Raw genomic sequence first — 17,453 nt, forward strand, 5'->3', positions numbered from 1 at the left:
ATGGGCTGAAACTCCCACGGCTTTTACGTGTATGACCGTTTTTACCCCGCCATTTAGGCAGCCATACGCCGCTTTCGGAGGAAGCATGCTGGGTATTTTCGTGTTTCTATAACCCACCTGACATGGATTACAGGATCTTTTTCGTGCGCACTTGGTCTTGTGCTTGCGTGTACACACGGGGGTGTTCGGACACCGAGGAGAGTCTGCACACAAAGTTGACTGAGCAATAATAAATCTCTCGCCGAACGTGGGGACGAACTCGCGCTGACAGCGGCCAACAGGACTGAGCTACATTCCCGCCCTTGTGTGAGCAGTGACCTTCACTACAGAGGAGTGTAAAACTATAAAAGGAAAAGCAGTAGACAACGCCAGTTTTGGTTAATTTGGTAAAACATAAAAACAGACTATCGTTACACAGGGCACGAATATCACATTATCATAACTGTTACAAACGCTTTTGAGTTTATTAATTTGTATACCATTATGAGACAGTATAACAAAGTTGTTAGCGTGCAATTGATTTGTTTGTATCCGGTTTATGGTGTATATTGCCAAGTTTTGTATGGGACACTGTAACGCTAGTCCGAGTGCTTTTGATATTTTGCTGGCAACGTGTTATTCGTGTAGTAGGGGGGTTGAACCATTTATTCTGTACATTAGGTAACTGATACCTGATATGATGTGAAGTGCTTAGTTTACTTGATCAATAGTCGAGAGAAATACAATGCTTTACATGTTTTCCATGGACAGCGTTACACGGAACACGAAAAGCAGGCAACATAATGACAAACAGTGGTGCAAAAAAACAAATAAGAACAGAACACACTCTTGAAACACAACGGCAATTTAAATAATGCAAAACACAAACATCAAATCTTCGAAAGTCTCTCTCTTGCATTTAATAGCAAGTAAGAAATGATGTACGGTACAGGCACCCAAAATAAAGCTTATTTTACTGAGAGAAAAAACCCACACACACCTTGTCTTAATAATTTTAAGATTTCAAAGTTCAACGTTAAACACCCCCCCCCCCCCCCCTGCAAAAAGCAAAGAAAACAATCAAAACAAAAACAAGGTATGTAAAGGAGTATAGGAAACCGGTTAAATCAGGGTCATGTTTTTTTTTTCCTTTGCAGCATGACCTCAAATAATTCAGTTTGAATACATTTGTGAATTCTCTTCAAAATTGCAGAACAAACATTTTTTCGCAGGGTGTGTACAGAAAGAAACACCAACACCTACGGCTACCAAGCAAAAATAATGCGAAACACAAACATCAAATCTTCGAAAGTCTCTCTCTTGCATTTAATAGCAAGTAAGAAATGATGTACGGTACAGGCACCTAAAATAAAGCTTATTTTACGGAGAGAAAAAAACCACACACACCTTGTCTTAATAATTTTAAGATTTCAAAGTTCAACGTTAACACCCCCCCCCCCCCCAGGGTGTGTACAGATAGAAACACCAACAGCTACGGCTACCAAGCAGAAACTAAACGCACCATTGAAGGAAAGTTTTTACAATAAATAAAATCCACCCCCTTCAAGAACAGCCTGGGACAGCTTCTGCCTCAGTTCTTGACGTGTCGGGCAGACACCTGCATTCTGAGGGCACAAGTTGACACTCTGGGGAGTGGCTTTTCGGGTGTGTCCACAAACACCACGGTCAGAGGACTCTGGTACCCTCCTGGTACTGTGGACCGGCTCCCAGACATGAAAAACACGAAATCTGAGATGGTGGTTTCTCCGCACTTTCCATCTGAAACAAGACAAAAAAGAAATTCTGAAATAAAGGAAACATCATCCCGCTTTCTTAATAAGCATACAAGTACCAGGACTCAAAAGAGAGGGAATTATTGCATGCTTGTGTTCATTTGTAGAAGCGTAGAAATGTTAAGCATGCTTTGCGACACAGAATGAAATGCTATTTTGAAAGCGTAACTTTTCTTGAGACTTTTTTTGAGCTGCTTGACGTTCAGTTTGATATGTGAAGGCAAACGAGATTCATTTTCCCAAATCTTTGGAGCTTTCAGGGGTAAAACCATGTGTTTATCATTTGCTGCTTTACATACAAGTTATTCTCCTGGGCCGTTTCCCATTTTGTGACATGTATTTTCAGTCCTTAAAACATGTATTAAATGGCAACTTGAATGTATACTCTCCCAAAAAAGAAACTTGACACAGGTAAACATTGATGTTTTTCAAATATATAATATATGTTAGAGGAAAGCACCAAAATTCAGTTTGAAGTTTGTCGGTTACATTGTTGCTAACAACTAACCCATAAAAAGAACATAATTGAACCAAGACTTTACTGGGTGGTCGCCCTTTTATTGAATTGCAAAAATTCTCGTCTGCACAAAAATCATGTGCATGGAGAGTATCGAGAGTATACATATTTTCTTTAGTAATAATTTTTTTTCCAGTAATACTCCAGGTTGTTAATGATGCAGACTTGCAACAAAACAACATAGAATATATATATATTATTTTCTTGGTAGTGTTAGCAGTATTCAAATTCATGTCACAACTTCCGGTTTCCATGTTATGAAGGTGCTTTACTTTAAAACCTTTGTATTTTTACTGAACACTAAGACAAACAAAATGTGCAAGTATTTGTTATTCTATCTCTGCAGGCCAAGGATATTTATGAAACTAGTATTTGTGAATGAAATTAATTTGTACAGCTTAAATGTCTCAAGTTAAATTTAATAAAAAGTCTACTTTATAACATGGTTTTCCCTGGTACACAGCTCTGGAGATTAAAGCTGTGGTCTATTTATGACTTTCCTGGGCTACGAGGTTGAAAAATAGGGATACAATCATGTACAGAATTCTGTACAGCAAACGCTACCCGAAACCCCACCTATACGGCGTGTATGACCTTGAGAGCTTCAGTCAACGCTTGAATTTTTCAGGGATAACAGCCGGTTTGCTCTCTCAAGACTGATCATATTTTATCTTCAAGAGAGATCAAGGGGAAAAAATAAACGCCCCGGCGAAGATTCGAACTCTCGACTTCGTGTCTCATGTCCTAACCACTAGGCTACTGCGCCAATTGAGAAAATGAAGGAAAAACATTGATATGAATTCATGTTATGTTATTCTTGAAGCAGCATGATTTATATCTCTATCCGCCCATTGTTCAGAAGTTTGTTTGTTTGTTTGCTTAACGCCCAGCCGACCACGAAGGGCCATATCAGGGCGGAGCTGCTTTGACATATAACGTGCGCCACACACAAGACAGAAGTCGCAGCACAGGCTTCATGTCTCACCCAGTCACATTATTCTGACACCGGACCAACCAGTCCTAGCATTAACCCCATAATGCCAGACGCCAGGCGGAGCAACCACTAGATTGCCAATTTTAAAGTCTTAGGTATGACCCGGCCGGGGTTCGAACCCACGACCTCCCGATCACGGGGCGGACGCCTTACCACTAGGCCAACCGTGCCGGTTGTTCAGAAGTGAATACATGTATAACTATTTCTTAGATGTCTGGTTTCAACTGGCTTTGGAGAGATTCAATTACTGTTCTTGTCATTTTCTTGCATGTTGTAAATAGAGATATCGCAGCTATTTGCATGGCGCGAATGTCGTGTAGCATGACGGTGTAAACATGTACTGCGATTCTGTAAAACATGTTTGCAAATAAAGGCAAATTTTAATGTCAATTTTTACGTTTTTGCAACGCATAAATGATAATTCAAGCGTAGAATGATATAAAATTATCAATTTTTTATCTTTGACAATACTGGTGAAGTGGCCTAGCGGTTAAGACATCGGCCCCGACATTTCGAGGCCCCGATGCCTTGAGTTCGAATCCCTGCCAAGTCGTTTATTTTTTCTGCTCGATCCTTCTTGACAACAAATATGCTCAGCTCTGCGAGAGCAAACCGGATGTTACCACTGCAAAATTCAAGCGTTGACTGAAGCTCTCAAGGTCATACACGCCGTATAGGTGGGGTTTCGGGTAGTGTTTGCTGTACAGAAATCTGTACATGATTTTGTCCCTATTTTTCAACGTCGTTGCCCCGGAAAGTCATAAATAGACCACAGCTTTAACCCATATCAATCAAGGTTTGTTATGAGCCAAACGGCTTTCCATATGAGATTATATACGTACCACTGCCGCCGCCACCAAATAATCATAATATACACTTTACAACGGATTACACACACACACACACACAGATAACAAGGTAATCTTGAACTTTAGCGTGACGAAAATGCACCGAAAATGGTGTACGTTGTCAACCATGGGACATCATCTACACGAAAGAGTTGTCTCCCTTGTCTGGTCACACGGATAATTCCTTCTTTGATGGGTCAAATGCATTCGTACAGTTCATCATCGGAGTTCATTCCGTAACTTCAAAGGGATCTAAAATGACTTGTTATGATTACAAGTACAGGTTCTACAAATTTGGAGACTTAAATGCCTCTGAATTAAGAGCTATGAATTTAACACGCTAAAGTTCAAGATTACCGATAACACGATATAGCAGCTAGTCTCTCGCACCGAATTCCAATATTTTGCATCTTTGGTCAAAAACGCGTACAGGCCTCCCTTCAAGTTCAACTTCTGGATGTGGATGCCCCACTGACTCGGTGTAGATCGTCACAAGAACCGAATTCGTCTGATAAAACAATTAACTTACCCTGCTGTGCGAGCCTGGGCAACAGCGTTAATTAAAACTGCACTCGCAAACCTTCCAAAACATCAGGGACATTTGCCACCCCCGCCATCTTGAGCTGTTCAGTCTGTCAAAAGGCGGCAAAGCGAGGCGATGAAGACGCGTATAAGCTTAGTGTTTTTCATGTGGATTCCCAGTCCAAGTTTTTAAGTCGCTTAACCACGTGACTAATAACTGATTAATACAGGTGTATTTATTATTAAATACAGGTGTATTTAATTTTAAATACAGGTGTATTTATTTTTAAATACAGGTGTAATTATTTTTAAATACAGGTGTATTTATTTTTAAATACAGGTGTATTTATTATTAAATACAGGTGTATTTATTTTTAAATACAGGTGTATTTATTTTTAAATACAGGTGTATTTATCATTAATTACACCTGTATTTTATAATAAATACAGGTGTATTTAATAATAAATGCACCTGTATTTAATAATAAATACACCTGTATTTAATAATAAATACACCTGTATTTAATAATAAATACACCTGTAATTTATAATAAATACACCTGTATTTAATAAAAAAAATACACCTGTAATTAATAAAAAAAATACACCTGTAATTAATAATGATACTTATTGTATACGTTTAAGAAATAAATACAGCTGTATTTATCATTAAATACAGGTGTATTTATTTTAAATTACAGCTGTAATAGTTATGAGCCAAACGGCTTTCCATAAGGTCGCACGTGCAGGGCTAGTATCACAATCACTCCGTGCCATCGTGTACAGAGAGAAAGACAACCGCAAGGTGATTGCATTCTGTTTGCACAGCCATATGTCACTGCCAGGAGGTTTATCAGTCCTAGCAGGCCCTCAGGAGTTTGAGGGAGGGACCATATGATGCCTGCTTTGTGCTCGACGTTTGTTGGAGGACCATGGATATTTTCCTTTCGGAATATTGATCGTTTGGCATCAGTGAACGCCCGGACCCTGTACAGCAATTATTGTGGCCGCAGACAGCATGGCGACTAAAGAAACAGGATGGTATACGGATGACGCGTGAAACGGAAAGGTTTGTGTCACACAGAAGTACCGTAGTGGTCATCAATTGGTCGGTTCCCCGTGTGTGTGTGTGTGTGTGTGTGTGTGTGTGTGTGTGTGTTTGTGTGTGTGTCTCTGTCTTTCTCGTTTCAGTTTCTCTGGCTCTCTTTCTCTACCTTGCATTCGATTCGCGCGCGATATCAAAGGCGGAATACAAACTGAAAACAGACGAAGCGTTTGACTGAAAGTGTAACATAGTTATCCATGATTTTATCCTTTGTTCATATCGCGATCGTGTCGATCTTCACGGTAAACCGTTCTGGGTTCTGAGTTATCTCTCTCTCCGCACTCTGTCTCCCTGTCTACATTTCTCTCCATTCCGGTAGTGCGAACGATGCGGCTCACAGTTTGAGGTCTCTCTCCCTCTCTCTCTCTCTCCGTCTGTCTGTCTCTCTCTGTCTATGCCTGTCCGTCTCCCTCTCTCTCCGTTGCTCTCAGGTATCCTTGGCGGATGATGACATTATTCAGTTTTACTGCAGTAAAAAAGTTTTACTACTGCAGTAAAACTGAATAATGTCATCATCCTCTCCCCAAAAGTCGGTTTGACTGCAGTAACACTTTTTTTTACTGCAGTAAAACTAAAATGAAGATTACTGCAGTAAAACACGAACCCAGTTATCCTGCAGTAAAACTTTAATGAGTTTTACTGCAGTAAAAAGTTTTTACGAACGGAAACATGGTGTACGAACGGAATCTGCATGTTTTCAAAAGACAAGTGATTGTACAAAAGCCATGGGTTTCTATAAACTTCTGTTCAAGCGAAATGTCGTAACAGGCAATAGTTTTGGTGATCATGTGCAAATTCGATAATAGAGCGAGAAAAACAAGAACATGTCAAAAAATCAGGCAATTTTGCCACGTTCGGCCGCGTGTGTTATCATTAGGATTACTAGCACCTTGGTACTTATCGTACACATAGCCCAACCAATTAGCTACCTTATCTTGCAATATCACAAAAGCGCGCTGCCCACACGACTTACCGCCAAGTTTTTCCCTAAGCGAGTGTCAAAAAGGAGGCTGTATGAACGGAAACATCCTGCGGATGAACGGAAACATCCGGTGTATGAACGGAATCGGTTGACACACCGTGATTGTGTAACGTTTCTCGGTTTCGAAATTGTTTCCCATCCCCCCCAATCTCCCCATGGCAATGGACTTCTAAGTTTTGGCGATTAAACTTTCTGACTTCTGAAAAGAGCACCTCCACTCCTTATAGGTTTCTGTTATAGAAATCCTGCAGAGCGAGCAAACTGGTCAGATAATTTTACACAAATGTTAGATGCAGTCTTGCTCGAATCAAAGGAAATAATTATGTTAGGTGACTTTAATATTAATTTGTTAAAACAGAACAAAATGTGGCTTGATATGCTTAACCTCTATAATCTCAAACAAATAGTGTGCACACCTACGAGAGTCACAGCAACCACCAGCACTCTGATAGATCATATTTATATGACTGATCACCGTAACATTGTTGAATGTTGTGTTCCAGCTAGTGGTTGCAGCGATCACTTTCCCATTTGTCTAACGTGGTCGAGAAAGGGTATAAAAATTCCTAAAGCTGGCCACAAGACAATAAAATATAGATCCTTTTCTCAATTCAACGAAGACACATTTCTCCGTGACCTCTGTAATTCCTCTCTCCCTGAGGTTTATAATCATACGAATTCTGATGCTGCTCTAACGCACTGGCTGAATGCCTTCACTAACATTTATGATCGACATGCTCCATGGAGAATTAAGAGAGTCAAACACATAGTAAAACCTAAGTGGTTTGATGATGAATTACAAGATGCAATTGATCATCGTGATTTTTTAAAGTCAATCGGTAAAGAAGAGGAGTATAGAGAACAGAGAAATAAAGTTAATTCAATGAAACGATTAAAAAAAAAGAAAGTATTTTCAAGACCTTGCTTCTTCAAAACAAAATTCAAAGAACATTTGGAAAGCAATAAATGAACTTACAAATAAAACGACTGCACCTACTTCAAGTTGCCTAAAGGACACATCACCTGATGATTTAAACACACATTTTTTCCAAAATAGCTGAAAAGGTTATTATAAACGATAAAACAACCTTAAATAAATTGGAAGTTTTGGAAGACTTCTGTAAATCAAAACAAATTTCATCTCAGTTAAATATTCCTCTGCTTACGGTGCCTGAAGTATTTCACGCACTCACTCATTTAAAGCAAACGGGTACCCGGGGAATAGACGGGCTTGATGGAAGGATTCTAAAGTTATCAGCCCCTGTAATTTCTGACACCCTCACTTACATTTATAATCTCTGTTTAGAACAAAAATATTTTCCAATAGCCCTCAAGCAGGCTAAAATCATTCCTCTGTTTAAATCTGGCGAAAAGAAAGACCCCTCAAATTATAGGCCGATTTCTATACTGTCAGTATCATCAAAACCACTGGAACGACATATAAACAAACACCTATTATCGCACTTTGACCACAATCAATTATTTCACCCTAACCAGTCTGGATTTAGAGCTCATCACTCCTGTCACACTGCCTTAGTCTCTCTTGTTGATCAGTGGTTGGAAAAGATCAACGATAATGAATTTTGTGGAGCTGTTTTTGTAGATTTTGCCAAAGCTTTTGATGTAATTGACCACAAGTTGTTACTGAGGAAACTCAGTATTGTATTGTATGGACTCGGGATTGATTCTGTTGAACTTATAACTTCTTTTCTTAGTGACAGGCAACAGGCTGTATACGCAAACACCTCAGCATCAAGTATGCAGGAGGTACGATATGGCGTACCACAAGGGTCAGTTTTAGGCCCTCTCCTCTTCTCTATATACATAAATGACCTTCCCCTTCACATTGAGAATTTATGTGAACTTTTTGCAGATGACACAACCATACATTCTAGTAACACCAATTTAAGTCGTTTATCAGAAACACTGCAAGAAAGTTTAAACCAGTTGAGTGAATCGACTGAGCTAAATCACATGTCCCTTAACCCCCAAAAAACAAAAAGCATGATAATAACAACTAGGCAAAAACGCCAGAACATAACCTCAATATTTCACGATCTAACGGTTAATGATAAACTTGTTGAAAAAGTCGACCATCATAAAGTTTTGGGAGTGACCATTGATAACAACCTGTCTTGGTCACACCACATCGAACAACTGTCTAAAAAAGTGTCCAAGAAGGTTTATCTATTATCTAGAATCAAGCACTTTCTGAATTTGGAAGCCAGGAAATTATTCTTTAATGCTCATATTCAGTCTGTTATTGACTATGCGTCTACCTTGTGGGACTCGGCAAGTGAAAATTCATTCAAACCACTAATTAGATTACATAAACGAGCGCTTAAAGTAGTCTTATTAAAGAAAACAACCCTATCTGAGTTAGACTACATGAACTTAGGCATTCTTCCTCTGAAGGCAAGGCTAAGTTATAATAAAGGTACCCTCATGCATAAAATTATTCATGGATGTGTACCTCAAACCATATTTTCCAAATTCACGTTAAAAACTTCACGCCAATTGATGAGACTGAACATGCCTCTGCCTAGGATTGACCTATTCAAATCTAGTTTAGTCTATTCAGGTAGCAGTCTCTGTAACACTCTTCCGACAATCCTACGGCAAACTAGTAGCACAAACGTTTTTAAGACCAGATATACGTCTTATCTCATGAAGTCTAAATAAACATCTGTTGTCGCTAGAATGGTTGTTAAAACCAACAACCGGTGCTTTTTAACAATGTATTACTATTTTTATATACACTGATTTTTTCGAATGTAGTGTATGTCAATGGGCATGGCATTCACAGCTTTGTTGCGTCAGTGCAATCAACTCTATAATTCTTAACTCATGTCAAATGAACTTACATTATTCATTTAAGCAATGTATTGTATGTAAATTGATGTTCTTACTTTCATTTTATTATAATCATGTAGCAGTACTTTTCTTTACTTGCTTATTCTTTAGCAATTTTAGACTAGTCCCTCTTTAGGGCGAGGACCAGATGTAAAAAATCAGATCACTGTTTACTCTATTACCCTCGTTAAATAAAGAATTGTTCTTGTTCTTGTTCTCTCTCTCTCTCTCTCTCTCTCTCTCTCTCTCTCTCTCTCTCTCTCTCTCTCTCTCTCTCTCTCTCTCTCTCTCTCTCTCTCTCTCTCTCTCTCTCTCTCTCTCTCTCTCTCTCATAAGGGATGTTTTGTGGGACGTTTTTATTAAAGATTGGTGTGAAAGGAAGAATGTTAAACATGCTGAGGTCAATCAATGTATTTCATTTTTTCTTCCTTGTGTCCGATGTAACTCTGACAATACTCACTACTTTGAATGCCTACTGGGCCTTAAAGGCACACTCAGCTTCACGTACACCATCAGTTTCTGGTCACAGACACTGTCAGGCTTTTACACACAGTACAAACACCCTTTCGTTTAAACACTCACCGTAAAGAGCGAGCATTTTTCAAAGAATTTATTTCGTGCAGTCAGAACGGATTTACCATTTGCCGTTTTGGCACGAGACCTAACTTTTAAAATCTAGATAATATATTGACAGTTTGTTACACAAACATTCTTAAATCATAAAACCTTTTCTTTTTTTTTCATCAAAACAAGATCAGTATAATTCGAAGTTTTGAAAGTTTGCAAAAAGGGAGCCCAGATGCAGGTCACGCAAGGTCGTGTTTGCCAAAGCAGGCGAATTTTCTGCATAGCGCTTGCTTCTTTGAAGACAACCGCCGCCGATAAGTTCGTGTGACTCGCAGTCGTTTGTTGCATTTTAGATTCAGAGGTACACAATAACGTGCTATTGCAGATACAGCAAGTCGCATTGAAATCACAATCTGACGACTAAATTGTGAATAAAAGGAAAGTGTGTGCCACGGGTTCACGATGGCTCAGGGTTAAGATAAACCACGAAATCTGGTGTGTGGTTTACGCAAGCTATATATATATAGCCATTCAAACGACATGCTATAGCAAGTGTGTTCCATAAGGTTAGAACTGCTTTTTTCGTGACATGATTTAAATCGTTCTGTAAACCATTTGAGGCAGACTGGGGCTTTAAGCAGGGCTGTTTAGCGAGCCCAATGTTTTCTTCGTTCCTTATTAACGAACATGCTTCAGAAGCTTAAGGGGCAACACCCCCTTCAGCTGAAGGTTTTTGGTCTTGTAAATATGAATTTAACCCCCTCTGGTGAAAGATAAATTGTACATGTAAAGAAAAACACTATTTTGTCCCTCTCACCTTTTTTCATTGCTTTCGCGGAAATCCGCGAAATGGCGTACATTTGGATTGCCTGAGGCATAGGGTGTTTGCATCAGGTGGTACGTACTTGCAGCTGTTGCAAAGGCAACATGAAAAAGACGACTTCATCCTCTCTCACCCTCGTATCCTGTTTCTTTCATTTCCTCTGATACAGTGGGACCAAGAGTCAACACATGTTTTCGGTGGACCATCCGGCGTATGTATTACGAAGTAGACATTCATCTTTAGAAATGATACAAATTAATATTTTGTTGCCACACATATATACATCTAGTTTCTGAAGATGTTTTCTTCTTGTGTTTCTTGGGGAACACTTTTCATTGTTTTATGCTTGAGATGGACGTTGGGTGTAAACGTGGAGAGTGTGGCCTCCTTTCCGCAGTTTTCAAAGACAAAAGGTGTTTTTGTGCCACAGATCGAATATTGATCACTCTGTCAGTTTACCTGCGCAAGTAAGTAATTATAACGCGCGCGGTTGTAAAGTTCCGTGAAAATCATTCAATTCTGCTTACACTTTATAGCAGTTTCTTTTCAGTAACCACTCAACCAATTGCCTTCAAACTATCGGTTATATGTGGTAAAACATGTCGTAAACTACGCACACAATCATTTGAGACATTGGTGACGCTGTGATATGCCAGGAAGAGTTTTAGCATTGTCGGTAGGTCTTTGCAGATTCGATGAATGTTTTTTTAATTTAAAAAAAAAAAATTAATCTAATTTTTTATTTTTTATTTTTTTTATTTGCCAAGCACATCATTGTGGGGCTTTTAATCAATAACATGCATCCGTCTACAATGTATCATCATTCATCCTTCAACATTTATAATAAATATGTAAATGGCAAGTATACAAGACATATACAACATTAGGACATAACAGACAGACGGACGTATAACATACCGTTCGCCTACAAGTAAGGCCGGAGCATAACATAACATGCAGATTACAATACTGATAAAAAGAAAGAAAGAGTGAGAGAGAGAGAGAGAGAGAGAGAGAGAGAGAGAGAGAGAGAGAGAGAGAGAGAGAGAGAGAGAGAGAGAGAGAGAAAGAAAGAGAGAACAATTACAGATGCGTCGTATATTGACATTTCATGTAAATCCTTAATCAGACATGGTTGATATGAGGATTTCAACGCGAGAGTATGTATTTTGAATAAAATTGTGTTTAAACCAACGCGAGAGTAATCATTAAGAAGTAGATTCTGTCATTCCCAGATAGCAAAATGACAGCCAACGCCTATGAAAAGCTCACTGCTGACATGCTTGACTGAGCATGGCTCTTGAAACAGCATTTTCCGGGAACTTTTGTTCGCGTTTAAACCAGTGCGGTGCAACACGCCGGTGTTGAATATGTAAACAATCAAAGTGTATTCTGTAGGTTACATTTCCCGTTTTTGTCTCGATCAATACCCGCTTAAACCCGCAAAATCGTCCCCCAACTCGCTCCCCCCCCCCCCCCAACTCGCACGTGCACTCACACACACACACCCCAAACCACCTAAATTAAGATCAACTGAGATAAATATAATGAATATTTCCTTAATTGTATCATTTTCCAATATGTGTTGTAACTTGGTTTACAGTATTAGTCCAACTTACACCATAATGTGGTCCAAATTGCCCAATGTGGCGGTTAAGTTGGACATTCACAATGGAATTTTATTTTATGTTTCTGCTTTTGAATATGTTTGTTCTTAGTTCTTCATCTGTGTGCGAGTTTGGCTACCACTAAGCACAAGAACAGTAATAGATATTGTGTCATTATCAGAACTGCAAGACATATATTGGGCAGTTTGCAAAGGTGGTTCAACTTTGCTCCCTTTAACCCAGACATGGTCGTGCGTTCTGTATATCATGAACGAACACCAGACAATTGGCCGGCCAGGGAACTGACGTTAGTGTGTGGCATTTTGGATTCTCTGGTAATTCATTCGGCATGCTACTGTGGTACAAAACAGTATGGGGATGTTGGTTGACATCAGGGATACTGTAAAAAGAAGTTTCATTTGTTTTCTCTCTGTCTCCCTTTCTGTCTCTCTTGCTGTAAGCGCGCTTGTGTGTGTGTGTGTGTGTGTGTGTGTGTGTGTGTGTGTGTGTGTGTGTGTATGTGTGTGTGTGTATGTGTGTGTGTGTGTGAGAGAGAGAGAGAGAGAGAGAGAGAGAGAGAGAGAGAGAGAGAGAGAGAGAGAGAGAGAGAATTGAATTGAATTGAACTTTATTTAACAAGGATTAAGATTTAAGGCTACGCCTTTTCTTACAATCTGTCCTTGGGACGCATAGACACACAATTATTAAGTTAAAAAATTAAAAATTAAAAAGTTAAAAAGTTAACCAACAAAAGGAGGTCGGAAAACGTGATAATAAAGATGACGATGATGATGATGATGACGATGATGATGATGATAATGATGATGATGATGAAGATGAGGCATGAAGAGCATACATATGTGGTTATTCATAAAATCAAATGCATACTATGCAGGTAATTATAAATATAAGCTGGTAGTAATCGAACATATAGCAATAGTGTACCAAAAATATGTTCAGAATATACAATGCACAGCATATCTTTGACGTCAAAAGGCGTTAAAGGTCCTTGTCTACATTTTTATACCGAAATCGCCATTTGACCATTAAAATGCGGAGTCTATTATCTACAAATATCAACAATACACCCCCTTTCAATCAGGAAAGACGAAGCCAGTGTAGCCGTTTGAAAATTCATTGTAGTATTCCAGCGTAGTACTCATAGTAGGATATCCTTATTTGGAAAATGCCAAGCGCAAAACTCCTCTCAAATCCCGTGCATTTCGTGCGTTTAAAAAAAAGCGTGGACAGCGCTCCAGTGTCAAACTGTTGCTGCACTTGTTTGGGCGTGGCTATAAGCATAGTGACATGAATTTGATTGGTCAGTATTTCTAGGCAAAGCACATGTTCTCAGCAAACAGAAAACAAAATATTGGAAGCGTGAGTCACGCTACCCAAAAATAAAAAAAAATTTACATATATTTTTTTTCTATAACTTTTTTCCCCATGTTTCATTCATCATCTGACATAACTTTTTAGCGAAATCTAACCGTAAGATTATTGAAAAAAAGCAAAAATGTAGACGACCACCTTTAAACTACTCAGACATTAAGTGGTTTTTAACACATTTTTAAAAACTTTTTAATGACTTTAAATGTTTAAAGGATGATGGAAGTGACTTCCAAACTGAAGTACCCAAAAAAGCAAGACTGGTCTTATACAGGTCAATTCGTGGAATTGGTGTGATCAAGAGAGAGAGAGAGAGAGAGAGAGAGAGAGAGAGAGAGAGAGAGAGAGAGAGAGAGAGAGAGAGAGAGAGAGAGAGAGAGACAGTGCGTGTGTATGCGTGTGTGTGTGTTTGTGTGTGTGTGTGTGTTCGGCAAGGAAAAACAAGAAGAGATGTTGTTGCTGGCAATGGACATTGTGCTTATCTATACTACTTCTGTCGTGTGCAGGAAACCCAGGCTAGATTCATCAACACTAGCACACCAAGCCGGTGTCGACCACACAATGATGAGGCCTTGTCTTCCCCGCTACATCCCCAGGCGATGGTTTGGGCTGCTGCTCCTTTCTTCCGCCTGCTCGGTGCTGCTCCTGCTCTACCGCCTCATCCCGTCAAACGTCTTACATCATGAGGGATCCGGCACGTATGTTTATACCCTTCAGGACGATGCAAGGAGCTTTTGGGGGTTTCACAAAACCACCGGCTCTCCAGGCCACAACGCTGAATCCCCAATCCCCAAATCCAGCCACAAATGTATTCATCGCGTGCTCAACCCGTCCGATCCTAGCGTGATGGAGTATCACGTGAAAGTCGGACCCATAAAGTGTCCCTCCGACCGGGAGGACTGGGTCTACGTCACCAACGGTTCGATCCACATATTGCCCCGTGCACAAAAACGGCACGGAAAAATCAGCTGTACCTACACGCCCATCGTTCGCGACGGCGACTTTGCTGTTCGCCGTGATCCTGTGCCAGGCGTCATGCAAGATGGCCAACCCTTGCAAGCCGACTTCTTCAGCATCAGCTGCAAGTCAGAGAGCGGGAAGAATTATGAGAACGTTCATTCAGCTGTGGCCCGGAACAAGGCCGTGCAGGAACACCTTGATAGGCACGCCGCTGAGAGGAAGAAGACTTCGAGCCAAGGCCTGGGCCTGAGCGTCTTTATGTACGGCTTTGACTCCATGTCACGCATGGCGTGGTTGCGAAACTTGCCGCAGACCCGTGACTATTTGGTGCACACGCTGGGAGGGGTGGAGCTGGAGGGATACAACATCGTGGGGGACGGAACCCCCGCCGCCCTTCTCCCCATCCTGACCGGCAAGATGGAGGAAGAACTTCCGGAGGCTAGGAGGGGCTTCCCTGGGGCCACACCAGTTGACGGTCACCCGTGGGTCTGGAAGGACTTTTCTCGACACGGCTACGTCACGGCCTGGGCAGAGGATATGGTAGGTGTGGGCACCTTTCAGTACAGGATGCTAGGTTTCAAGGAGCAGCCTACCGATCACAACATGAGACCCTTTTACCTCGCCGCAGAGAAAGAGTACAGCAAAAATGAAAAGTTGTGTTTGGGCTCCACACCTCGACACGTCAACTTCATGCGTTGGTTTCGCAATTTGTTCGACACATACAGGAACTATCCCAAGTTCTTCTTCGGTTTCCACTCAGAACTAAGCCACGGCGGCAACAACGACATGCAGGCGCAAGACGAAGACGTCAAGAGCTTCCTAGAAGGCTTAGAGGAGAGCGGGCACCTCAACTCTACACTACTCATTCTCATGTCCGACCACGGGGCTAGATTCGGCCATATCCGGGCAACTGCCCAGGGGAAGCTAGAAGAGCGCATGCCCTACTTTTCCTTCCGGTTCCCCCCTTGGTTTCGTCGCCAACACCCGGACATCATGCGGAGCCTGGAGACCAACGTCCACCGACTGACCACGCCCTTCGACGTACATGAGACCTTCCTCGAAGTCCTCAACTACACCGGCTCTGGACAGGCGGACATCAAACACAGAGGCGTCAGTATCTTCAAGGAAATTTCCAAAGATCGCACGTGCGTTGACGCGGAGGTGACGCCCCACTGGTGCGCCTGTTTAGACTGGGAGAATGTCAGTCAGTCAGACCGTCTCGTGGTGGAAGCGGCCCGAGCAGCCCTTGCTACGATCAACGAGCTGACACAAAAACAGCGCGGAAAATGTGTAGAGTTGGCTGTATCAAATATCACCAGAGGCAGCCGTTATGTCTGCACAGAAGAGGACAGCCGTGCACAGGACAAGATTCTGAAGTACTGGAACCAGTACAATAAAAACGATTTTGGTCGCTTCGATGGAATGTCTTGTCGGAAAGGGATTTCGTATTTCCAGGTGTCTTTCATCACGCAACCAGGGGGAGGACATTTTGAAGCCATTTGTTATCATGATGTCACTTCCGGTACCTTCCGAATAAACAGCAAGGAGATGAGCAGAATCAACAAGTACGGTTCCCAACCAGCCTGCATTCAAGGTTCACTGCCGCATTTACGTCCCTATTGTTACTGTAAGGAACAAAGCTAAAGACACGGAACGCAATAGTCACCCTTTTGCCTTGAAGATCGCCTTTTGCTCACTCGGAATCCTCAATTCCCGATGAAATGCTGTGTGGGTGAACCACGAGCCACTCCAAACAAAATCATGCAGGAAAGACCTGGTGTCATGAGTTACATCTTCCAAAGTTGCCTGCTGAAAGGGAAGGGGAAGAGGGCAACCTAAAGTTAGTTCATGCTGCTAGTAAATCCATGAATTCTGAATATCCTAATCCATGACCCCTTTTGTAGGTAGCCTTGGAGGAACAGACAACTCTGGAAATTACCACAACTCTGATCAGCTCGAGTTCGTGCACAGTCGACTCAAAACTGAGCAATGCTTCGTTTACTTTTGTTTCTCACTGGTGTCATAAGAGGTTGCCTTAGGGGTAGCATTTCTGCGACTGATTCGGTTTTAAGTCATAATACGCTACTATGCATATTTGCCTTTCACATAATTATGATGCCTTAGTGTGTATATACACTGAGCACAAAAAGTTAAGGATATTTTATCAGTGGTATAGCCAAGATGTTAAACAGCAGTTTTTTGGTCAGAAAGATACGTGTATTTGAAGATCAGTCTTTCTTCTGCTCAAAAATGTGTTTCTGGAATCAGCAATATTTGCGTTTGACGTCAGAGGTCCGTGACGACGCCTACCCCCAAAAATGGCGTTTTTTAACGGCATGATTCACTTTCAACCGTCAAAACGGTAACGTAAACTGATTGATATTTTACATTTTTTACACCAAAAAGTTTATTTGTTGTCCTGCCTAACATGTCATACAGATTTCGTTCAAATCCGCCGCGCAGTCAGGCTGATCCAGCGTGTAAAGAAGAGCGACCACAACCCTGAAAAACGGC

The 17,453-nt window shown here is 41.0% G+C and overlaps 1 protein-coding gene across 1 annotated transcript in view; it reads left to right on the plus strand.

Annotated features, from left to right (window-relative positions):
• Positions 1-17,147, plus strand: part of LOC138982259 (uncharacterized) — a 95,435-nt gene extending 78,288 nt beyond the window's left edge. Inside the window, exon 2 of the mRNA XM_070355499.1 lies at positions 14,486-17,147. Within this exon, the coding sequence (XP_070211600.1) occupies positions 14,486-16,583 (2,098 nt within the window). The 3' untranslated portion in view covers positions 16,584-17,147. The remainder of the gene's footprint in view (positions 1-14,485) is intronic.
• Positions 17,148-17,453: the final 306 nt, after the last annotated feature.

The sequence above is a fragment of the Littorina saxatilis genome, linkage group LG12, assembly GCF_037325665.1.
Source record: "Littorina saxatilis isolate snail1 linkage group LG12, US_GU_Lsax_2.0, whole genome shotgun sequence".
Taxonomy (NCBI): Eukaryota; Metazoa; Mollusca; class Gastropoda; order Littorinimorpha; family Littorinidae; genus Littorina; species Littorina saxatilis.